We start from the raw sequence: 25,879 nt of genomic DNA, 5'->3' as shown, positions 1-25,879 counted from the left end.
TTTGCTTTTTCACTGTAGCCAGCAGATTAAAACCTTGGAACATTATCAGAAACACTTTATGAAGCTGAGGCTTGATGTGAATGTATTTTATCACATGTGGTCCTGAATTTTCCTCTGTAAAGCTGCATACTCACCTTAGGAGCTATGCAACCTGGGAAATGGGATTTAAAAAAAAAAAGCCAGAACTGGACAGGGTTTTTTTCAGGGGTGTCATTTACCATCTCAGTCACATTTTTTTTTCAAAATACAGTAGGTGTTGCTTCTTTATAAACTTTTTTGTATGTACTGGAGATTATCTGAGGACTGTTTTTAAAGACTAGATTTTGCCAGCCTGCCAGCTGCAGTGAGTTTGCTAATTTATCAGTTAGCCTCTCTCTGGGGTATAATTGCCAGATGCTTTCTGACGCTCATTACATTGGAATCAACATCCTCCTAAAACCTATGAAAATGGACTGTAGTAGTGTTACTTGAGATAGGAAAAAAGCTGTAGTCAGCACTCAGTCATGGTGGCTATAACATGTCACAGCAGACGCTGTGATTGCAGTCGTCTTCTATGACAAAATGAGGCCAAGTGAAGGAAAACATTTTCTAAATGCTAAGCATACTTTCGCTACTTATTTATATCACTTAATATTTTGCACTTCTATCAAAACGATGATACAAAATATTCCATCTCAGACAACATGAGCTTGTTTTTAGTAGCCTCAGTGTGTCCACTAATTTGTGCTAAATTCTGCCCAAAGAGTGCTAATCTTGATACTGTGTAAGAGAAACAGAAGAAGTCCACGTTATTACAGCTGTAATTGCTATCAGTTATGGAGGGGACTTTGAGCATTCTCCTTTTAAGTGTTCTTCAATTGTTGCTCTACTAGAGAATTTTCAGATTTCAGACAAAGATCGAAGAATTATCAAAAAGCTTAAAATATAATGCATGGTAAATGTATGTCAGTTTCAAATGTTTGTGTTTCTTAGTATTCATTTATATCTTTCTATAAGGTACATAAGAAATAAATGAAATTTAAAAAAAGAAAAAAAAGAGAGAGAGAAAATTTGAGACACATTCCATATTTTAGCTGTGCCCAGCAATGCAAAGAAATGTTGACTCCAGTTTAGGTACCCATAACAGCAATAATTAACAACAGCAGCAAAAAAAAGATGTGTATTAGACTATTTCAGTATCTTCTTAGCTTTCCCAGTTAGGGCTCTGTAAGTTAGCCCCAGTTCTGAAGATCAATAAACTTCACAGATCAGGCATGTAATTGAATTAGTTTACTGCCTCCTGTTCCGTGCCAATGCCAAATGCATCAGAGCATACTGTTAGAATTCACAGTCAATAATTACTGCACAGTTAATGGTTGTATTATGCCTTGAGGTAAAGTGTTCCTGACTCCTGCAGAAATTTTTATTTTCTGTGAGGCACACACATGCTTTCACTAACCATCTATACATGTTCCTTCCTAGATATTGCCTAGCTGCTCTTGGCAATTCTTTCTCATGAAGGAGAGGTCTTCTGAATGCCACTGTTCTGTATTAACATATGTATGTAGGCTTCCATACGTCACCTTCCTCTGTAAAAGAGGGTTTAAGTTGAGTGGAGAGGAGTTAAGTGCATGCAGCTGCATACAGTGGTAGCAGTAACTTGAAGTGGCCCACATACCATCTTGTGGTAACACATAGCACAAGAAAAGCTTTGGAATTTCTTTAGAAGGAATTTTGCCACATTGATCATCTGATCTCTTTTTATTACTTGGGCCCTTTTTGTTGTTTTATGTTGTGGTAGAATCTGTGGAAGACTGAGCCTAACTTTCACTGGGGACTGGTTTCCATTTTGACACTGTCACACAGCGTGGGTTTTGTTGGAAGCAAGAGATGTGAACTGTGTCTGCAGAGACAGTGAGACATTATTTTAGTGTCACCCTGAAACCAGCACATTAACACAGGAAACCTTGGAAAAAGGTGAGATACTAGTGGTAGCCAGTGAAGGTCAGGCTGTTGCGGTGGCTGCATAGGGCTCCTTGTGGTTGGTTCCTCCAACACCTCCTGCCTGCAGCAGATCCAGCAGGTGAAGAAACGAGCTCCTCCAGGTAGGTTGCAATGCCACTATGTTCTCTGAAGAGACCTCCCAAGTATTTCTTTTCAGAACTTCGCTATTTCAGGCTTTATTAATGGTGCCATTTTAGCCATCTCCCTTTGCTTTTGCAAATGAAGTTGGAATTGCAGATTGTGGTGTATGAAGGCAAGAAGCTTTTTACTGATAAACAGAGACTGCTCAATGTGCAACTTTGTTTAGGACAGCACTGATTTCTCAGTGATTTGCTTGAATGCATGAAATCCAAGAGTCTGCTTGTTTTGACAGAAACTTTACGTATTATATTGAAATTCTCATTTAATTTCTTTAAGCATATTTACTTTCAGCAATATACATTAGCCTCACATTAGATTTTTATGGATTTCTGAGGGATTTTATCTTATAGCTCATAATGTAATTGCTAAACTGCCTTTGGTGATCCATAAATCTGAAAGCAGAAATATTTCCTCTCCTTTTTCTGCCTTCAGTAACGTTAGCAATACAAAAAAAGTTAAAAAATCAGCTGTGCTCTGGGGAGGTTTTTCAGCAAAGTACATGTACAGTAGTCAAGTGATGTGATGTCATTGCAGTATGGAAATATGAAGCATACATGATATTGATAAAGCCTGGGTTGAGTGATGCATTCACTCTTCCAGTTTTAATCAGAACCTTAATCAGTATGCACACAAGGTGGTATGTTTTGTATATAGCTTAATTTTCGTTTTGTTTTTCAGCATTTAATCAGTGTTATTGGATGCATCTGACTGGCAGTGCTAGAAAATGGAATCCTCTGTTGTAGCTGGCTGAAATTGGTGGCTCTACTTAATGTATTTTGCTCCACTTTGAAGGAAGTACTTGTCACCTGTAGGCTCAAGAAGAGTTTGGGTAGATTTCTTTTGTCACTATTTCTTGATTGACATCTGTTTGTTTGATGGTCTTGTAAACGTAATGGTAATGAAACCCATTTTGTGCTATTTGACAGTCCTTTTATAATATCTTGGTGACATTAAATGCTGAAATTGCTATTAGGTTACTCTGGCATGATTGTTAACTTTTTTAGTAGACATCATGAATGTTATGATTTTTTCTTTTTTCCTGACAGTTTTTATTCGGGTAACACTAAATAACTGCTTGTTTTATTTGCAGTAGGGATGTAAATTAGATGGAGGAATGCTAAATTTCACAGTGTTTAAAAACCAGGACAGGCACTTATTGTTCAGATCCTCTTTGATTGTCTCAGTTGTGAAGGTAGAGTCCAGATTTTGCCATGGTGTCAGCTATCAAGGTACTTATTTCACTGAGTATGAAAATAAGGAACATGCATGTAAGGACTTTTATGTGATCCTGATTTTGGGGGGGAGGAGCAGAATGGGGAGAAAGCAATCATATTTTCTGGGAAGACCACTTCCATATTTTTCCACCCATAGAGAAGAGCTGATGGTTATTTTCAAAACATACGATGAAAAAAGGGTAATGTATTTTCTTAGCAATTCTCTATTGATATTTTTAATTCTGTTATTGACTGAAGAATTTTACCTACCTCTTAGATCTGCACAGACTGAATTGCTATCACTTTCAATCTAAGATGCACTGTCTTGATGACTAATGTCCAGTGGCATTGTTAGGAAAGGTCACTGTGGAAATCTTTCTATAAAGTTAGAAAACTTTTTCCAGTTAGGGTACTTAGGAGCGTTCAGATGCAATTGCACATATCCTTAGCTCCAGTGTGCTTTTTGGCACAGATGTCACAGAAAGTGAGGCAGAACCTGTCAGACACCTGCATCAAGAATATATTTGCTTTTGAAACTATCAGTCTGGAGGAGACTGATAAGACAGTGAAAAGTAATCTTAAGTTGAGAAAAGACAGAGAATAGTAGGATTTAGGATGATAGGGGCAAGGTGAGGTAAACAAGAAAGGCACAGGGATGACAGATTTGTACTTATAGTGTTACTAAATAACATCCCACATAACATGGCAAACTATATATCTGGTAATCCTGTAATGACATTCTGAGAACCCAGCCTAAGTCTGAATACCTTTTTCCCTGTTGATAGCTTTTGTTGTCCTTCTGTCTCCATCCCATGGGAGGTGCAACCATAGTGTGTTGTTTTTTTCCTTCAAAGTTTGGGTATTTTTTTTGTCCCTGTTGTTCATCATGCTGCCTGTACCAAATATCTCTGCTGCTTTACTGGAGGGGGAGCACCTTTCTAGAGGCGACAGAGAAGTTGTCTATGTGAAGCTGCTGGTCATGGTTAGCAGGTGCTAGCACATCATGGTGATTACAGAGAAACATAATCATCACTGGCAAGCTGTACTCATTTGATTTTTACCTTCTGCAAATAGCAGCATCAGCCCTGGAGCTAATTTGGTAGTTCACAATCTGAGGCAAGGATATATTGGACAGCGAGACAAGTGACACCAGAGTTCCAGGTATCTTTTTGAACTGATGATACAGCTGACGGAACCTTGCAGAACCCAAGTGGTTCTCCATCTCCTGCTCAGTACCAGAAGCTTCCTTGCAGACCCCAAACCTCCTGAAGGGTGCTATTTGGGTTGCAGAGGGAGTGTTTTCTTGTTTTACTAACCAATTTCTGTTTTTCTCCTATTCTTTACTTGGTATTTAAAGTATTTCTGTGATATTTACATTTATTAAGCAACTAGTGGAGAGACGCTGTTTTGTGCTGTCATGTCACACTTCTTAAAAAAAAATAACACCTGTTCCTTATAGATAAGGCAAGAAACAAATTACTTCAGAGTACCTCTCTCTGACATTTCATTTGTCTTCCTGATTGTACAAGTGTAGTTACCTTCATGCCAAAGTTAATTATGGACAACTCTGGAATTAGTTAATCTGTCAGAAGTAGCAAGAGATAAAACATCTGCTTCCAGTGCTACAGGGCTGGGTGACTATGGACTGGATAGTTTCTCTCTCCTATATTCTGCTGGTTTTTGGAGTTCCTTCTGAAGTTGCTGTGATTTCTGCTTCAATCAAAATTGCTGGACTGTACCTTAAATTTGCACTGTCTCACTAGCAAATGGTTTTATTTCTTATGACTGTAGGTTTATTCACATTTATGGTGCTTTACTTCTTGGGTTAACCTGTCCCTCTTTGTCAAGAAGAAAATTATTTCTAAAGGAATAAAGTTTGCATCAGCTGGATGTTTTATAATCTAAGGAACAAATCTGCTAACTACGTAATTTGCTGTTACATTATCATCATAGTTTCAAATGAATGACTTAATTCTTCTTAAAACTCCATCCTTCTCAGCAGTAGCAGTGTTTGCTGAGTGTTGCTCACTTTTTGTTTTTGCTGGTTTGCCAAGTACTTCCTTCAGTATAAGTGCAGACAGTGACGTTAAGCTGTATTTGTATGGAATGTGTTGAAATCCATAAATGGTTTTGTGGTTTTCGTTGTTCTTTCTCCTGTGAGCATTGCAAGATGTGAACTCCATCTGGTGGCAGGATTACCATAGAAAAGGAAAGGGTTGGAAACACAAGAAGTAGTAAAAGCCTTTCCCTGATTGTTGATTTAAAAAGGTAATATCTCCGCAGTCAGAAATTAAATTGTTAGCCTGAGGTTTTTTCAGAATAGGCTTCTCATTGCTTAGAAAAGCTTTCTTTCTATTACAGCCAGCAAGTAGGGCTTAAACATATCTGGTTATGTCCTTTTCCTCTCATCAGTTTAAATCAAAGTAGTTCTTGGCTCAGTCTTTACAGTATTCTGGATCCATTTGGTTTTCACCATCTCTTTACAGAAACGTAGATCCTGTGGTTAAGGGTCTTCCTATTACCTGCTCTGCTTTGACTGCTTTTAGATATAATCTCATGTTTGGTCTAGAGAAGTGTGGTTGTTGGCAGTGTCCAAAGCTCAGAATGCATTGAACATCTTCTTGTGCACCTGTGCTCACTGGAGCCTCCAAACTGCACTTGTTCAAGAAAGGGAAAGACGGAGTGGTGATGGGTTGGTGGTTGGACTCAACCTCAGATGTCTTTTGCAAACATTATGATTCTATGATTATGCGACCCAAAGGCAGCAGAACTGGCTGGTAGGGAATCACATTTCAGTCTGGGCCTTGATGTGGTGGCCTCAACCATACTCTTCATTCACAGTGCTGAAAAGGCTGGGTCATGCCACCACAGTTTGCTGGTAGTCACGTCAAAGAAGTGCTATGAAGCTCTGAGACCATTGTCCTTCCAGTTGTCTTATTCTTTTTTCCATATCTCATAAAGCAAAATTGCCAACACGACCACGTGACAAAATGATTCATCTTCGATCTGTTGTTAATTACTTAAGCAATATATGAAGTTATATTAAAATAGGGATGATTTGTTAATTTGCCGTCTGTCTGCTGAGTGTTTTGGGGCCAATCTGTCACGTTCTCCTTCAAAATACTATGAGTTAAAGTATTTTTTAATAAAAGCTGAAAATCTGATGCTATCGGGGTGTTCCAGGAGCTGTGGTTTGAGATAAATGTGAAATGTATTTGTATGCCCCAAAACGTTATATTTGTTGTGGTAGCTCTTTCTATGGGAATGCAAGCTGTGTTTTATATGCTCGAAGCACTGAATAGACCTTTATTATAGATGTGCAGAATATATTCCGGATGTTGCGAGGAATAATAGCATGTCTATTTGACACAGTCAAGACAGGAACCAAAACACTGCATTTTTCAGTTGTCACTTCTTCCTGCTTGTGCCTATGTTGTTGACAGCCTCCTGCTCTCAAAAATACCTAATTGCACATTGCTTCCTTATGATCATTTGTATGATGTCACATCTATTATGCATTCATCAGCTGAAAACTGCAACCATTAATTTTAATAATGTTTCTAATGCTATGCTTAGCAGGAATTATTTGATAATCCATGCTATTATAATTGGGAGTACTTTCTTGGAGATGGATAATCAGATTATGTTCATCTAGCCGTCTGTTTCAGATTTTATAAAGCTTTTTATGTAAGTGATTTCAGGTTCATCATTTCTATGTTGTCCACTATAAAGAGAAGATGTATAAGAGCTTTTGTAGCAATCTTCTGAGAGGTCTACTATAAAAAAGATTTTATACATCATTGAACCAAGAGAGAGGGGAAAATACTGGTTTGGTTGATTATAATAATTCTATACAAGAACGTGTGTACTGTCTTATATAAGCAGGTCTCCTTGAACTGAGCACTTCATAGAGAAGTGCAAGAGAGAATTCCGATGGTTTTCATCACTGAAACATACCAAAAATAATGCTTTCCATAAATATTGATGTTTGGTAGGATTTTGTAACATGAGTGTTTTTGTCATGTTCTGGAGCAGTTGAATATGAAAATAGTACATGGAAAGGTTTGGTTAATTTAAACTTTATCCTTGTGTGGTACTGTGACTTTCTGGACTTCATATGAGAATGCAGCTTAACCCAAGTACACCATCACAACTCAGTTTAAGTCAGGTGATCCTGTTTGTTTGTTTGTTTGTTTTAATCTTAGGAGCTCACATTTAATGTTTGGCATTTTTTGGATGGTAGATCCTTTGTGGCTCTGAGAATCTCCTGTGGCTGTAAGAAAAGGAGCCAAAAACTTAAATATGTCACTAATACCCAGCAGTTTCACAGGGTCTTGAAAAATTCAGGTTTTCAGTGTGTTTAGACCAAAATATTCAAGGAAAAATCTTTGCAAATAATAAAAACACGTGTTGCTTTTATTCACTTCAACTTTTTAGTTAGTAACAAAATGTCTATTCTTTTCTCTCTGAATCTTCAAATGTCTTCATAAGTCACAGTCTGCAGCTGTGACCCTGCAGACTCAGTGGCATTTTACAAAGAAGCCTGGAGAAACAGGTGAATACGTTTACCCAGCAGGACAACCTTATGTGTGTTTTTCTGTGTTTAATGCAGGAGCCAACAGCAGCTGGAAGCTGTTGTGAGGATTTTTCCCAGGTTTTCTCCCAGGTGAATGGCGCTGAGTGCAGGAGGCTGCCTGATGAACTGAGCAGCCCCTTGTAGCTGTGTCTCCTGGGCTTCATGCTTCATCTAGCTGGAGACAAGCTGAGCTGTGGTTAGATGTGTCCTAGGGTAGGGAAAGCAGGTTGTGTTCCAAACATCTTGTTTGCTTGCTGTCATCAGGAGTTGCTGTGAACTCTTGTGGTCTTTCTGCAGTCAGCCTTAAACAGGAAAGCAAGAGATGCAGATTAACTAGTTGTCCATGTACTACCAGTACATCTCATTGTGTGTGTACACGTGCACTCACATGCATACATGTCTTACTTAGCACATATATACAGTTACATAATTTTATTTTTGACTTTAGAAGAAATTTTAGTAGTTTAAATGGTTTCATAATTACATGCTTATGATCTGTATAAGACATTTCCTGTTTTGTGGAGGGGAAAAAAAGGTATTTATTTTTTTTGCCTACAATTTCTGTTTGGGGTTTTATCCTTAATCTGACAGCATGTAGAAATGTGTATATTTAGCACTCTTTCTTATATTCTGTGATTCTAGGATACATCATTGTTCTGGAAATACTAACTAATAGAAACAGTGTGCCTTTGTTTTTCTTCCATTCATTCCACAGTATCTTTGTATTGTAAAAGCATATATAGTTTCTTGAAAGCTGTTATATTGCAGGAGATCGTGTATTTCATTAAATAACAACCGCTTCATCTCATTTCCTGTCACCTTCTGGCCACATAAGGAATTTTAACCTGGCTGTTGGAATCATACACTTTATTTTATTCTATTTATAGCAAACCATTACAGAGGCACAGAGCCCATTCAGCTAAAAACTTTTGATGTGGCAATGTCATTTCAGGAAATAAAGCAGCTATTGCCTACCATGGATGCAAGAGAAATCCTACGATTTGACTCATGTTGGATTGTGGTTTGTCAAGAGCTTATTATTAGTCTCAGGGAGAGGACTTCCAACAGAGAAATATTTTGGTAGTTTGCTGATGAGCTGGGCTACCAAATATATAATATTTAAAATGTGTAAATAAACCCAGCTCATTTTGATTGAGGTCAGCATCAAAAGAACAGCATAAACAGTAATTTTCAGATGGAGAGCAAAGGGCTAAGGGAGGGCTTGGGATAATACTAATAATCTCTTTAGCTGAAACAGCTGCACTGGAGAGCCATGTGAATTTATAGGGTAAATTTCAGTAGTGCTAAGGTAGCAGCCTATTTGAAGGCAGAACATTTGGTAGTCTTTTGAGACTGGGGCTAAAACCTGAGTAATTGGAAGAGGAAAAAACATTCAGGTGATATTCCTGGTGAGATCTGTTCTCAGAAGTGCGTGATGTTGCTGATTTGCCTTTCTTCAGAGAGGTTTTGTAACTGACAGGAAATAGGCTTCTGAACCAGCTTCTTGAGTCTTTAATAATGCTCCAATTTCCAATGCTCATTGTTTTTATTCCAGAATATATATATATATATATATATATATATATATATATATATAATGTTTAAATATGGACCTGGGATTCTAACATTAACAATCTATTTTATATAAATATATATATATGTGTCTTGGCTATGGATAAATTGATCAATTCAGTTTTCCCAGTTGCTGATAGGTATACTAAATATACAGCTGCTGAGGGTAATTTTGTTGATGAATTAAGGAGTATATCCTAGCAATGTAGCATATTAAGCCATAAAGTTGTTATTATTGTCTTCATATAAGTGCGTCATTAAACTGCGTCTCCTAATGTAGTGGCCAAGGTGAAGAGAAGATAAGAGAATGCATAGTGATTTTTGTTCAAAAACAAACAAAAATCCAACCCAGACCAAACTTTGGTAAACTACTGTTTTGTTCCTCCAAAAGAGAGGTATGGTGTTAGTGTGAGTAATATTTTAAAATAAAATTTAGAACATAGTAAAGGATTAATATTAATACTAAAGGATTTCACTCATCTTTATAAAGATTTATGTCTTTTTCAGACCAGAGAACAAACTTGTGGACACAGGATAACAAATAATCTTGGGTGGTACCACTTTTATGTAAAACTTTACAGCTTGTGTACAGGGAGAGAAAATGCTTTCATAGGCTGTTGCCCTCCTGACTCACTGGCTGAGCATTGTGTATAAATTATTTTCATAAGCCCACATTTCTGGAGTATTTCCTTTAATTGCTTTCTCTCATAATCTGCAGGTCAAAGGGCTGGGTGTAGATGTGAGGTCAGCTCCCTTATCAGTTTGAATTCTTCCTTTCTGTCTTCACTCCAGATCTATTTGATACACTTGGCATTTCTTCAGTCCCAATACTCAAGCACATCCCATAATTTGTTAGCTGGTTCTGCCTTCTTAGTATGTAAAGTAACATGTTATGTTGGAGCAGTGGCTGAAGGTAGCAAGGGATGCTTCAGAAGCGATTTATGCAAAAGGAGGAGAGCAGAGGTGAAGACATCCAAGCCTGGGGTTACCGAAGTACAGTTTGCAATAGGAAGAGAAGGCTGGTGAGGAGCCAGTGAAAAGAGCTGAGTATGTGGTTTCAGTGAGCCAACAGCCCAAAAATATGAGAAAACAACCCAAAGCCAAAGCAAAATAAAAAAATAAAGAAGTCATAAAGGAGAAAGGGTATAGCCAGGATGTGATAGTTTTGATAATGTAGAATTCCCTGAGAAAGGTGATAAAACAAAGAATGGAGCGGAGTTTCCCTTCTGTTTGTAGCAGTGGTGGTTTCAGTTGTTGAAAAACATTGGAAGGACTTTATCTTGATTCACAGTGACTGACAGATGCTTGGACATCTGTGATCTGTTTGTTCTTATGATATGTATAGCAAGACTCAGTGTTTATACATTGTTCCAGTCTTCAGAAAGGTAAATCATGTACTTGGAGATGTGTATAGAGAAGTTGCTCCCAAATACAATTCACAATAGAGATTGAAGTCATTTTGTATTCCTGATTCCTTGCTAGGAACCTTGGTAACTCCATGCTAAGATAAGAATCGCAGCTAATATTGTATTTTGTTGACAAAACTATCAGTTTCACTGAGAATGTTTAGCAGCTCCCCCTGAGGTCTGTTACAATGGCATCAGATAAAGTGAATTCTAAGCTTGGCCAGATGTGCTATTTATTTTAATTGATGATGAGATATATTGAAGGAAAGTTTGTGGATTTTAATCTTGCATGTGTTTCAGGATTATTTTTCTTCTATGGTAGGACTCACAGTAATTTAGTGTTCCTGCTCCTTTTTACTATCGGACATAGCTCAGATTTCTCAGGTCTCAGAATAATTGTTGTCTGTCCTTTAAGATAAGTTTTTTTAATAAAAGTAACTTGATTAAACGTCTATCCCAAATTTAGAAATTAATGAATGCTGTCCTTGCTGTCTTTGTTGCTGGCCTGTAGGCTGGAAGAAATGAATGCAGTTGGATGTAAATGTGCGTGTATCTATTTTAGTTTTATAGTAGGTTCTTTGAGGGAAGAGAGCTGCCACTTTACACTGGGAACACTTGTTGCTGCTTTGTGTCTACCCTGACTGTGGCAGAGAGGTTGGAATTAGATGATATCTGAGGTTCCTTCCAACCCAAGCCATTCTATGATTCTACAAGTGCAATATTTGCATGTTTATAACTTAAATCAGTTAGTTAAAATATGTTCAATATCTGTAACCTAATAGTGCAGTATGGTGCTCTGAGGAATAAATGCCCATGAAATTCAACCCAGTTTCCATTCCCCAAAAGAAAGTCTTTATGGATACCTGTGGTTTAGAGGCTACTCTTTCAGACACAGTTACAGCTAATTGTCAAGTTTAACTTCTTTTGTCTGGTGTAAGTTTTTAACTGTAGCTACATCACCAAAGCTGTGCTCTTACCTTCTCCCCTTAGTTAAAGACAATAAATCTGAAGCTGTCTAGTTCAGCTTGATTAAATGTATCTATAGACCTCTTGTTATTTTTCTCCATTTTGATATTTATCCTTTTATGTGTCCGTTAATGTCACAGGTTCTTAAGAAATTTGAGGTGAAATGTGTTTGCATAATCCATTCAGGTAGATTTCTTCTGAGAATATGAGCATTAGCAGTGTTAATAACAAATACAGCCTCTGCCTCCCAGAATTCCTTCACCTAGTAGATAGTTTAATAAATGACCATTTTTATAGTAGATATAAGAAGCAATACCAGATGACCATGGCAATGTTTTTATTTTCTGCAGTGTATCTATATAACCATGTTCAAAATGCACGTACTAAGTAAAAACCTTCATCGTGCACTACTGCTGAATTTCTGAGTGCTTTTAGTGTCCTCGCGTCCATGTGCACCTTATTTAACACCGCATTAAGAGCAAGCTAAGACTCAGAATCGTAATATCTTTATATGGAGAGAAGTGAGAAACTATAGTGAAATTTACCTTTCATATGTAATCACTTTGCTTTCCCTCCCACCTCCATCAACCCTCCCCCCCCCCTCCCCCCCAGCCCCTAACATTTAATTGATACTGCAGCTTTGGAATAGAGCACTTTCCTCCTTACTTCCTAGCAACAACCACCCCCCTCTGGCCTTCAGGTTTAAACACTGCCATCCTACAATAGCCAATTTGTACCTGCAGTAAGCAATTCAGGTGATTGCACATTAAAGTGTGTTCAGTACTAGGGGGCATTTGTCAGCTGTGATTCTGATTCCTGAGCATCTCCATATTGCCGTTGTTTTTGTCTTTTCTTTACTCATTTTTCCTTTGAAATTGACTTTGAAATTTTGCTTGGATCAGAAAAAGATGCTGAAAATGAATTATATCATATAAACATTACTTGATGAAAACAGGCCACTGTTTGTGAGATGCTGCACTTCTTTTTATTTCACTTTCAGGTAAAGAAGCACAATGATTCTGAGAGAAATCTAGAACAGGCAAGAAAATATTAGTAAAGAGACTATTTGAGGGAATTTGAGAGTCATACTTCTGAGTTTGTGAAGGGGAAAGAAGGAATGTTGCATGCTCAAGTGTAGAAGTAGAAGCTGGAGCAGGGGAGAGTAAGGTTCTGTTTTAGATGAGTGTTTGTGATGTGAGATGTACTCAGGACCATTCCTTCTCAACCTAAGGGATATATAAGAAGCAAGTTTGTCATTCTGAAGTTTGAGGTCAATAAATCTGAAGGGCTGTGTGAACTCACTGGAAAGCTACAGAGGGGAAGTCATAATAAAGGACAAAAGAAAAAAAGACTTTTATGAAGGTAAATAGTAATTGGGTGCTAATTATGAATTTTAAATGCAAGTGACATATCTGCAAGGTCTGTTTTGTGGAGCTGAGTTTCAGGAGGAGTAAAGGCTTGATGGAAGCAGGCCAGAAGAAATTGGGTAGTGCTGTCAGATTGTTGGGGTAAGAAAACTGAGGAAGGGATAAAAAGATTTGAAGGTTGGCCTAAGAAAAAAGAAAGATCAGATGAGGAGAAGATATAGGAGCAATCTTCAAGTCTGTTTAAAAAAAAATAAATTGCAAAAAAGGAAAAAGATGGATCTCAGCATCTGTGCTGGAAGTGAGAAAATAGTGTGCTTAAATGCAGCAGGAGATGATGGGATTATTTAGGATGGGCAGGGAACTCTGTACCTGGAATGGGGCAGGAAATCATGTTCCTGCAGTGGCAGTAGAGTGCTGAACCTGACTTGCTGTCTATTGGGTTAATTTTTGAGGTTAATGAGATAAAATGGAGCTTTCACTTTCTTTTTCATTTTAAAAATTAAACATTTGGGGGTTTATCTATTTCCAAATCATTCTAAATCTTCAAATAATGGGTAGCTTTTCTGAGTTTTTAATTTCTAGGATTTTGGGTTAGGATGCTTTCTTAATTCCTTATAGTGTCCTCTGGGAAATGGGATTTTATTCAGAAGTTAAATGATACAGTTTAAATAAGGATGTCCAGTGCTGTCAGAATAACACCTGGCTTTCAATCCAATCACTTTTCTATTCACCATGTAACCTAATGACTGGGAAATGAAAGAAAAGACGTATTTCCAGTTGAGCACTATTGGGTTTTTTTTTTATTATTATTTTTTTTTATCAGCAGATTCTCTATATAAAAAGCAACGTTTGAATGTTTTTGATCAATAGATTTTCTTTAAAAAAAAAAAAAAAAGAAAGAAAGAAAGCATTAGTGAAGCATCCATTGCTTTTCACAACCGTATAGAATTTGTCTCTTACTGTAAGTAAACGTTTCTCAGACAGTAAAAGGTATCACCTGGATTTGATTATACAGATGCTCTCATTTTATTGAAACACTGGTATATTCCCTGTGGTCTGCAAAGAAAAGAAGATTGTATCATAGTGAAGTTTTGCTGGTCAGCTCTCAGCCTGGGAAAGCAGAGTTATGTACAACACTATCAAGCTGGGGGACTTCTCTTTGTCCCCCTAGAGCTGCAGTACGCTCTGCCCTCACATTGCAGCCTGCTGGAAAATGCCAGTCACCATTGTTTGGATCACACCACTTGAGTTATTTGGAACAACCTTTTGTTGCTTTAGGAGAAAATAGTGGTAAAACCGTTTGTAAAATAATTAGACCTATAAATTTCAAGTAATTGTATCTTCCCTTTGTTGTATATAAAACAGAGGCTAAGATATTCTTGTGGATCCAAAGTAAAAATTTCAGGTTGTTGAAGTAAAGCTGTATCTTAGGATAGAGTGTAAATTGATCTGAAATACTTCTGATATAATTGGACAGAGATTTAAATTGTGATGTTTCCCCCCACCCTCCCCAACTCATGTACTGTAACAGAAAACATGTGACTCAGAAAATAAGCAAAAGGGAAGTTAGTAGGACAAAGGCAATGGTGTTGATCTTACTGATTTTAAATAAAATGACCTTATTTTCAGATACATTCTTGCAAATGAGGTTGTTAAATGAAAAAGTTGGGTTTTTTTGTCTACTCATTTCCATTCTCTGTGTATATATTTAATTTTCCTTATAATCAATTCATCTGTTGAAAATAGTGTGCCATATTAAAAACAAGAACCATAGTGGATCAGTCCTCTTTGTGTTAAGCTTCTGAAGACTGAGAGTTAAGTAGTAGAAAGAGACAAAATTTACTTGTTTGCCTAAATAGAGAACCTTTTGCCTGAGCCATTCTGTAAATATAAGGGACAATCAGTCATGGCAGTGACTTTTTATACACTGAAGTATACAATTTAAAAGGTATCTTCCCTCTCTTCCTTTGGCATCTGGCATAAATGGTCTCTAGGATTTTGAATAATAAACCATCAGAGTCTGGAACTGTCATTCTCCACAGTGGATGAGAAGATAATTCTTTCTTTAACTGTATTATGACCTTACCCCTTTTTTGAGACTTTTAGAACTGGTTATCTGCCATTGCATTTCCCTACACAAGTATTCAGACTTTTCAGGAGTCTTCTAAGTTTGAAACAGACTAGAAGATATTTTTCTATGTGCTTGCCATGTTTTTATTCTTTTCTGAGCAATCATTTGATAGATCTTTGTTGGAACTAGGATTGGCATTCTTATCTTCTGAAGCATTTGACAGATTTGGATGCTGGCTACTTGTCAGTTTAACTGACATCCACATCTCTTAGAAAGCTTTGGAAAGCTCACCTGTGACCAGTTTATGACTTTGCAATATGTAGTGCACAGTAACAATGAATGTTTGTTTTCCAGTGAACTTTAGAAACATGGAGTGAGAGAATCAGTCATTTTTTCCTGTCTGCCTGGAACATGAGTTTGGCTTGCATCCTGATGTTGGAAAGTGAGATTTGAACTATGCTGGTTGCTTTTTATTTAAGACATATAAAAGGGATTTGAATGTCTGATGCAGCGGGGAGTACCAGTATGCTGCAGTGAACAAAACAATGTACAAAATAGCCACGCTTGGAAGTCAGCATGGGACAAGATCTGAATCTGTTCTTCAATCCTGTGACAAAGAAGTCCATGGGAAAATGAGAGGTTTGGCCTACAGCTGTTGTGCATGTAACATGGTAGTAGAGGGTGCGTATCCTTCAATTCCCCTGGAGAAGTCTAATAGCCAGGTGGACCTAGACACAGTACAAAAAAGTTTATTTAAAAGTACTTTTACACCTGCTTTTGTGCACTTCATTTGCTGAGTAGAAGACTTAAGTTCTCCAAGGTGCATGTGACTTCAAAATAATTAATCAAAACCATTTTTTCTGCTGTGGAACTGCATAACTAAATCTAGAGATGGTGTTCTATCGTCTGACATTCTGTATTTTTTATGGTTTTATGAATTACATTTATTCAGTCTCTGCAGAAGATGAAGGCTGTTCTTAATCACATTGCTTTATATTAATAGCTTGATGTCTTTGTTGTAGTAACTACATAGCATTTGTAGACACATCGATGGAGATCTGTAAATGTTTTGATAGCAAAAGCAATATAGAGTTACCTGTGAATGAATATGATGTCAGATTTCTTCTGACTCAGACAGAAAGCATCCATTGCTGCACCCAGATGAGCCACACATAAATACCTGCCAGGCAGAATGGGGGCACGAGGTGGGACTGGCAGCAAGCCTTGCTCAACACAAGGACCCATTGCTGTCTTCCAGAGCACTGCTTTCTGTGGGGCTTGGCTTGCTGAGCCATGAATGGGTGTGTGGAAGGAAGAGCATCTGGTCGTGTTGAGGTTGGTTTGTGCTTAACCACAGCTTTGCATTGCGTTTGTGCTGCAAGGTTCATCAGAATGTTTCTCTGAAACGTTTTAACCTACTGATAAATACTTTTCTTCTGTTGCACTTCCATTGTTTCTTTTGGAATCTGCAGATTTGGGGCAGTCAGTTCAGACTGTAGGAAGTCTGAGCGGGCAGGCAGGAGACCAGCCAGTTGAGCACCCTAATTAACAGGAATGTTTAATTAAAATGCAGGCAGATGTGATTTGGGCAGGTGGTATTTCCTGGAAGCATTTACAGCGCTCCATGGAAATGTAAATGTGATGGATACAAATAGATACTCTACCTGCTACTGTGAAAAAAGCTTGTACATATGCTGAGCAGTTATTGGATGCAAGTTCTGAGTGCTAACTTGCCCAGCACTTCCAAAGTAGCATTGTCTCAGCTCACAATGGACTGAAATGAGTTCTGCATGATATTTCATCTTTTGATTCTTAGAGTAACTTTTGTAAGTTCTCCGTACCTTTTGAAGGGTGTTCATCAGTATCCCACTATCAGTAGTAGCTGCAAGCAGCTGGTCTTTCTGCATTACCTTCTTTCCCTTAGGAAGTTGCGTTCAAAAAAATTCTGTTGTGGATAACAAATGACTTTCCACTAAGCTGCTTCAACTCCATGTTTCCTGTGGTTACCAGTTTTAAAATGAAATTTCTTTATTTAGTGTGCACATGTTCCTTTATCTCTTATATTCACCTCTTAAATATTAATCTTACAAAGTGAAGTCTATAAGTGTGTCTTCAGAAACATTACCTTGGTCTTTTCACCATATCCAAGTTGTAGGTAAAATGGCGTATTATAATGGAATTTTAAGTACAGTTATGTTCATTTTTTCAGTTCAGAAATGGAAACTATTTGAAATGGAGCAGTTTATGCATGAAAAAAGGCATGTGGCCTGTTTTGATCTGTGTTAGTTCAGTATCTGAGCCACGTCTGATCTATATTAGAAAGCAAACAAAATTAACTTGTGTAAATCCCTTTGAGAGTATCACATTAAGGCTCAGTAATATTTTGACTGTTATTGTTATACTTATTAATATTGATTCTAACTTGAGACCAAATCCGACATCGTTGGTGGTGCCACTTCAATAAATAATGCAGATTTACAGCAACTCAAGATATGGCCATTACGTTTGTGGTTATTTGCATTGACTGAAGCTGGACAAGTAGCTGAATAGTTTTGCTTTAACGTAAGGGAATACAAAAATTTGTCTGAGGTTATTAGAGGTCATAATGTAAATGGAAATTGGCAATCGTGTTGCTATTGATTCCTACTGAATATGCTGCTGAGTGCAGAAGTGAGAAGCATGATCATCCACAGTTTATTTCCACAGTGTAAGCCTTACTGCTATTAATCTTAATGCTCTGGCAGTTTTAAGAAGTACATTATGAGCCATGTTGTAGAGTGACTGTAGTAGTATGTGTGGAGGAATGTAGTTGTTCTTTAACAGCTGGGATGGGGCTGTCAGGCAAATGTGACACTTCTAAATTTGATCTGCTTTAGGAAATACTGTTTTTGCATGTTACACTTGTTAGCCAACTAGTGTCCAATAAAAGTAATTGCTTAAAATACCATTCAGTTTAAGTCTGTGCATTGAAAATAATTATAGCAAGGATAAGTGCGGGTCAGTCATTGTAAGAAATCTGAAAAACAAAAGCCCTTGGCGTTGTGTTTGAAATGTTGTTATGAAAGCAGCCTAATATGTGCTGATTTATTTTAATGTAAGGTTTGCTCATAATTTGCAATTTGATTTTAATGTGCTATAAAGAAATTATGGAGTAAGTCGTCAGTATATTCATTTCTTTAACCTAATCAGATGTGTTGTCACAAAAGTTTCAAAGACATGCTTATTCAATTATGAAGTGGAAAGTAACTTCTATTATTAAAGGAGCAATTAGATTACTGTATCTTTGTCTTTTTTTAATGTTTAATTACTTTTATTGAAACTGAATCCTTCTTCTTGCACTGTGTCATAACCTTATTGGCCTGGGATAAGCTTCATGCAGGCATTTATTCTATTAATGTTTCTATTCCCCACATCACAGGAAATGTGGATGTTCTGTTAGCGGCTGAGTTAATCAAACAACTTTCTGCATCTCTGCAGTGCCCAAGTTTATGACATGACAATAGAAGGCACAGGAGATGAAATTAGAGCTTTACAATATATACTATAAATTATTTTGTCCATTTTGTGTGGGTTGCTTGAAGAATTATTTTAGATAATTGAAAAAGATTAACACTGCAAGAATAACCTTTGACAGTTATTCCTGCTGATAGGACCTCTGCAGTTTTAACATAAGTTCAGCTTTCTTGTAAAGATTTTGCACTTTGGATTCTGCTAACCTTGTTACTGTGATGCAGGCTGTGTTACAATATAAATCTTTCAATAGAGCATTTTAAATAAGAAAAAAATCCATTTTATATTGGCATGCTTATTCAACTTCAATTTTACTTTAATGTTCTTTTGTAAAGACCTGTTGAGCTATGAGTTTTGTTGAGTAGGGAAGGAAGTCCTTGGAATGGCAGTAAATCCTATGCATTGCATGGTAGCATTCTCTGAGCCTTGATTGCCTTCCTTCTGTGCTGCTCCTGGCTTGTCCAGAGGTGCCCTAAAATGCAGATGTGTGCTTGGTGCAATTCTCAAGTATCCATTGCCTGCATGAATGGCTTTTAAGGTTATTCAGCCTTTGCTTTTGATGTCTTTAAGATCACTGTGTTATTTTCAAGGATCTACTAAAGACTAAGAAGCATCTAACTATCTTGAAAACTGGTCTTTTTGTGAAATTTGTGAGCAAGAGTTTCAGGCAATGTTGGTATTTCTGTGCTTGAAAGTTAATACCTCTGTTATCTCTAGTCTTGTGTCTCAGTCTTGACATCTTCAGACCTACTGCATAAATGAGAAAATCCTCAAACTAAAAATATTGCCTGCATTTCTTTGTACTGCATTTAGAGAGTGCTTTTTTTATTTGAGTAATGCTGCTTTTTACTTGTGGCCTACTTTTCTCACATAACTATGTATCTACAAAACGATATCCTGTAAAGTCATCCTTAAAATGTGTTCTCTACTCATGTGATCTTCTGGCATTTTCTGGGAGGAAGGTGGCCCTTCTGTGCAGTCACCATTTTTATTCTGTGGCCCACCTGGTGGCAGGTGTTGAATACTAATAGCAAACCCAGTGCTATAAACCCAAACAAACTCACCTGAATCCCCTGTTGGTCCATCTGGCCAATACTGCCAAAATGATTTTCAAGCTTGAGTCATATGCTTGCCAAGCTGTTGGCTGAAGAAATTGTTCAGCATAGGTAGGAAGGATGAGGAACACCTTTCTACAACTAAGAAAGTGTTTGGGGAAACAATTCTGTTCTGCTTAGCAAATTTTATTTACTGGATGAATTTAAGCCAAACATATAACTAATTTTCAGTGCCACTCCCTCCCTAAAGTCCTGGAAATATTGCTTCAGATTGTGTTCATTTCTATTCAGTGTTTGGTTAAATTGATACTTTATCAGAAACTTTGTCAGCTGTACAGAAATTAATTTTGAAACAATTGCTGTCATAATTTATAGTGATTCTTTAGAATTCAAGGCAGTGTTTCTTATATAGCTTTTCTGTATTTCTTTTTCTGTTCAAAATTGTTTGCTTTTGTCTTGTAAGTGGTAAAATTATTTGCAAAGACAATGAAGTATGACATTTTTTAAATGCATGTTTAGTGATCTTTCACAAACCCACGTTTCATTCAGGTAAAACTGTAGATGGCTGCATGTTAAGTTGAAGGTCTTGGTGGGAAGGGATCTTAAATTGCTTGTTTGTTTTTCTTCAGAGATTTGTTACAATCCCCTAGAGAAGATGATGTAGATGCTGCAATGAAAATTCTGCTTCAATGGACTTCTTATGGCCTCGAAGATGTCCAGCTGGTAAATTATTCTGTTTTGCTCGACCTACCAGGCTCTTCTTCAAACACAATTACTCTGAAAAACAGTGGTGAATGTTTTTATCCTGATGGGCAGCAGTGCAGCAAAGTGACCAAAACACTTCATAGCCAAGACCTCCTGTACTCTTATGCAGCTTACTCTGCCAAAGGAACTCTTGAGGTAAGATCACAGTTTATATTTTTTCTCTTACTGTAGCTTTTGTTAGGAAGTTTTATCAGCCAAAAAGATCCTGCCAGTTGGGATTAGTTACTTGCTGAGTAAAATAAGATCTACAAAGTGGTCACCATTTGTTTACTTTCCTCTTACTAAGTATAAATCTCAATATATATCTCTGAAACATAAAAGTATCAGTGTAAATTTCACTGCTAACTGCATACCTATTGTACTGTTGTCTTCCTCTTATTTAAATATTGTGCATTAACCTCCAGTGATGCAGCAAACTTTATTTTTGTTACTTTTATTGTTTATAAATTCTTTCTCATGGAAGGAGGGTGTTAATAGTGCATGTGTAAGAACAGGCAGTGTTGAGTTGGAAGATACCTCTTCCAGAATATCTTTGTTTTATAAAATATTTGTAGCATACCAGTTACTGAAATTTGAGTGGTAAAATGCAACTATTGAGTATTTGGTTTTTGACACTGCTTGTGCATCATGTTTATTCATTACATGTAATGTATTGTGGAAATCTGAGTCAAAGTGCTGACAGTTGTGTCACACCAAGTAGTCCATCTTACTATTAATGTCATTTTGAAATTTGGACATTGAGAAGTCTGAGGGCTGACAGGAATTCAGATCCTTCAGTTTCTCTTCCTGCTTGAAATTCTCTTTCTGGAAAGCATCAAAGCCTTTTAGTCCGAAGGGTTTGGTCTCCTTTGGGAGAAGACTTCTGTCCATCTCTTAATTTACTTATTTATTTTAATGTACTTTATATGCCTATTTTCCAGGTTTGGTTTCACGCTCATTGTGTCTTATGGTTGTATCAATAAAACTCCTAAAGAACTGTAACTTCCTATTGAAGTTTTTGATGTTGCTAAGTGAAATGAAGTAAGCCAAGATAAGTCTTGCGTCATGTACGCTTTAGCTTTTCTGTAGCTAAGTAAAAAATACTAATGAACAGTCTTGGCTTATCACATTTATCACTTAGAAACTCAATACATAATGTATTTTCTCATAACCTAATAAGAGTAACTGTAATGAGGCAAAAGTACAGTTGTGGCCTTTGAGATTTCTTTCATGAAAATAAATGTGTTGCTAACAAATTCATCAGATTAAAGGAAATCGAATGTACAAAGGAAAATCTTTGATGTTATTACCAGAAACACATGTACTGCTTTTAGTTATATTTCAGGACGCTTTTCTCCATAATTGAATTCTGAAGAAATAAGGGCCACGTACACAGCCTATGTACTCATCACTAAGGGTGGGCCTTGGTTTTGACAAAGCCTTTCGATTGTATTTGAGCTCAAGGATGGCTCACTGTGTAATTCCACAGTTGGTGTTTTGAGATACTTGACACCCTCACAGAACTAAAGATGTTTTCTAGTTTCTTAAAGATGTCTATCCTGAATGCTTTTAAATTTGATTTTGCCTAAAAGGAAAATTTCCCTATTTGTTTAGGCTGTGGAGAAAGTGGTAGCAATCTAACCTTTCTAACTTTCAATTCTATGGAATGATCTACGCTATTTAAGATAATATGGGTAGAGAAACTTTGAGAAATATAAAGTGTCGGCTGTTGCTGGGTTCAGCAATCAGGGAGTGAGATGATTGCTTGCAGTGGAACTACAAATTGTGTATTTTGAATATGTTGCAGTTGGTTGTGATTGCTAAATCATGAGGGTTTTCCCGTGAAAAGATATTCTAGTTATAGCTACTCATAATCTGAATAATTTTCTTTCAAATGTGACACATCTTTAGTAGAGAGATTCTATTACATGTCACATAATCAGGTTGAATTGCTAATATTGCTTGAATGCCGCTGCTCCATTGTATCTCATTTGTGTATTTGGTGTGCTGGAAGTTCAAACAAATAAAACCATTAGTTTATTGCAGTCAGTCTAGAAGCAGAGCTATAGCTCTACCTGCATGTTGACAAGGTTATTTGTAGAATAGCAGGACTCATTTTCTTTGACGACCTGTCATGTCCATTCATTATATAGCCATTGTATATGAGCCTGTCCAATTTGTGCTTTCTGGTAACAGTCTAAACAGCATTTGTGATATCTGAAATCTACTTCAAAAACCTACTCAGTGCCATTGTGATGGATGGTGCACTTTAATGCTTCTCTATAATTCATTGGGCCCTGAAAAGGTGACACTGTTTACCCATCATGGTGACAGGCAGGGCAGCCTGCAGTTCTGGGGAGAGCTGTCTTGTCAGCTCTGAAATAGATATTGTGGACATTATGTAAATAATATACCAAAGAACAGGTCAGTCTAAGAAAAAAAAATGTGAAATATATTTTTATTAAAACTTTAATATCAACCGCATTTATAGAGTTTAAACCTTTTATCTGCTTAATGAAAATGGAAAAGCCTCTCTGGCCTACATTGTGTATAAAAGGGAAATCTCATCGCAATGAATTTATGCACTGAAGCGAAATGTGTTGTCAGACAGTATCTAGCCAGCCTCTGAGTTTGTGTGTTGTGGTGAATCACAACGTGCTGTTCCATGCTCTCACATCATAGGATTGCCTGAGAGCTGTGGCTGCAGGCTGTCCCTGGAGAGTGGTGATGAGCAGGGAACTGCCTCTGAGCACTGAGAAGAGGTGCCTGGGCAGCTGCCAAGAAGTGTGTTCCTTTTGGTGCTGAATGTTTAAGATGTGTTAGGGTGGGTGCACCTCCACAACCCACATGCAGCAGTGATCTCCAAAGGGTGTTGTGAGTGCATAGTGAGCCTCAGGTGAAATGTGACATTCATCTGTACTATTTCCTGTTGGACTACAACAACTCCCTGTTAGGTCCTTTGCTGTTCTGTGTGGGAAAAGGTCAATTCCTTGACCCTTAAAATGGGCATTCCAATTGGGCAGAGTTCTGTGGTCTGTGAGTAGAAGCTAAGTTATTCCTATCTCTAAGGCAGTTCTCCCAGTGCCCATCAATAGCCCATTTCCAAGTCAACCTTGCTCCCATCTACATTCCCTGGATGCTTGCACTTTTCTTCTTCTAATTTCCAAATTCTCAGACTGATGACCCATTTCTCTCCTCCAAGTGTCTGCTGATATTAGGCAGTTTTATTCTCAACTCAACCAGCAGTATCTTTGATTAGTTTTGAAAGGGCTGCAAGGAGCAGAGAAGTGAGGATGCCGACTGTTTGCCTCTGTAACTGCTATATGCAGAAGTGATTCTCTACATCTGTTGATAGTATTTTAGCCTGTTCTGGTTCATTTGTTTCAGTGACGTTTTCTCAGCTAAATGAGAACCCACCATGAGATTAATGCAACTTGAAACAATGAGAGAAGTTCAAACACATCTGTTAAGCTCAGCTAGCAGTGATCTTGCCATTCTTCAATCATTGCAGGGAAGGAATGAAGGAAGCAATGTGCACATTCCTGCCAGGTCTTGCATGAGGAAGAGGGTTTGCCCAGCACAGCAGACACCCCATTATACCATGCCTGGGCTTAGATGCCTTCTCTGCCCATCCATCCATTTTCTCCATCCAGAAAGGTAGTAGCCTTTCTCCACTTCTGATTTCTCTACTCTTAGTTACTTATTGCCGTGTCCCCGCTTTGCACCCTACAGTCTCCTTCTTTAAGTAGCACTTTGCAAGCACTCTTCTGTTTCCTTGCAAAATTTAAGTTTCTCAATATTTCTAGTTCTGTACAAAAAATAACAAAACATTAGAGTTCCTTGGGAGAGATAGAGTGCATCTGGAATTCCTTGACCCAAAAGTTTGCTTTCATTTTATTTGATTACTTTCTTTGCTGGAAATGTTAGTGCACCCTTATTACCTTTTGTCTTGCCTCTAGCTAATCAGTGGTAATTTCCTCAACAGTGTTTCTGAATTAACAGTTATGTTTAGAATATGTTTTAAATATTCCCAGGATATTTTTATCCCCAGGCAAAATTTCCAAATGATCCTTCAGCAGCGTCCTCGCACATCTTGGATTCCAAAGGCAGAGAGTGCATGTAATTCAGATTAAATAATCATAGCATCTCACCCTAAGTCTTTCAGTCATTTTTAATGGTACATTGGTGCAAAATATCAAGCTGGGGGAATCTTCATACATCTGTACATCTAATTCCTTTAGGCATGCCAATTTAGTTCATTATTATCTTTATTAACATTTTCTAAAATTTCTTCTCTGAAGAGACATGTACTAGCTAAAATGAATCCCTAGCAACTGCAATCAGTTTGCAGATGGCAAGGGCTGTAGGTTGACTAACACATATACAAATGAGAAAAATCACGCAGTTTTGTTAATGTTTAGATATTTTGGAAGAACTTTATTTATCCTTTATTTATAGAAAACTTTTTCAGAAGCCTCTTCCACAAATAATCTAGAAATAATTTAGAACACTCTTCTGCATGCGAAGTATGCACAGCAAATTTTCAAGGCAATCTCACTAAGAATATGGATTTTGGAATAACTTGACCTTTAAACAGAAAACAACAGTTAGCATTAACTACAGCATAGCTGCCATTCCATTATAATTACATATAGAAAACTGTGAAACATAATGTGAAGGTTGCTTAATTTAAAATTCCAGACAACAACTACAGAAATGATCATTGAAAAGATTTCCTGCAGAGCATCCTGTCAGTTTTCTGGCATATATCATATAACCATTCATAAATACAGTTGTACAGTTCCCTAAAATAATAGTGGTTTATCATGCACAAGAGCCCAGTTAACACTGCTGCATGATTTTTGTATCACTGAGGGTCAGGATTTCGAAGATGTAAATGGCAACTGCCACATTTTACTGTTCTACAGTTGTTTGTGAATGTAATAATCACATTTTAGTAAAACATATCATAAAATAATACTAATGGAATTTTTATAATAGAATCTATAATACATGCAGATTTTTTTTTCTTTTTTTCAATGCAAAAGAGCAAAAGGTAAGACATCTTGGTATCTGTTGACATAACAGATCACTGAGTACTTCCAAGCCATTGCACATAATCAGCCAAAGGCATTTTTCAATAAAAACTGGAGCAATGCTGAACCATAAACATTGCATATATTCCCTTTGCATGGTTAAAAACTAAAAGGTGAAGACAGTGAAAATGTTGGAAATAGATTTGAGGCTTTATTCAGATTTCAGTGTATGTAAAAT

The 25,879-nt window shown here is 37.2% G+C and overlaps 1 protein-coding gene across 18 annotated transcripts in view; it reads left to right on the top strand.

Annotated features, from left to right (window-relative positions):
- Window positions 1-25,879, top strand: part of NAALADL2 (N-acetylated alpha-linked acidic dipeptidase like 2) — a 338,435-nt gene that overhangs the window by 176,244 nt on the left and 136,312 nt on the right. For all 18 annotated transcript variants that reach the window (XR_014933329.1, XR_014933328.1, XR_014933327.1 and 15 more), the window contains one exon: window positions 20,491-20,761. Coding sequence is in view for 15 of the 18 variants with exons in the window: in XM_085513285.1 (XP_085369411.1) it covers window positions 20,491-20,761 (271 nt within the window). In the remaining 3 variants the exon portion in view is untranslated. The remainder of the gene's footprint in view (window positions 1-20,490; window positions 20,762-25,879) is intronic.

The sequence above is a fragment of the Coturnix japonica genome, chromosome 12 (genome assembly GCF_054131305.1).
Source record: "Coturnix japonica strain WE chromosome 12, WE-NBRP24, whole genome shotgun sequence".
NCBI classification, from domain to species: Eukaryota; Metazoa; Chordata; class Aves; order Galliformes; family Phasianidae; genus Coturnix; species Coturnix japonica.
The sequence above is the reverse complement of the archived record's forward strand: the minus strand, read 5'-3'. Positions and strand labels throughout refer to the sequence as shown.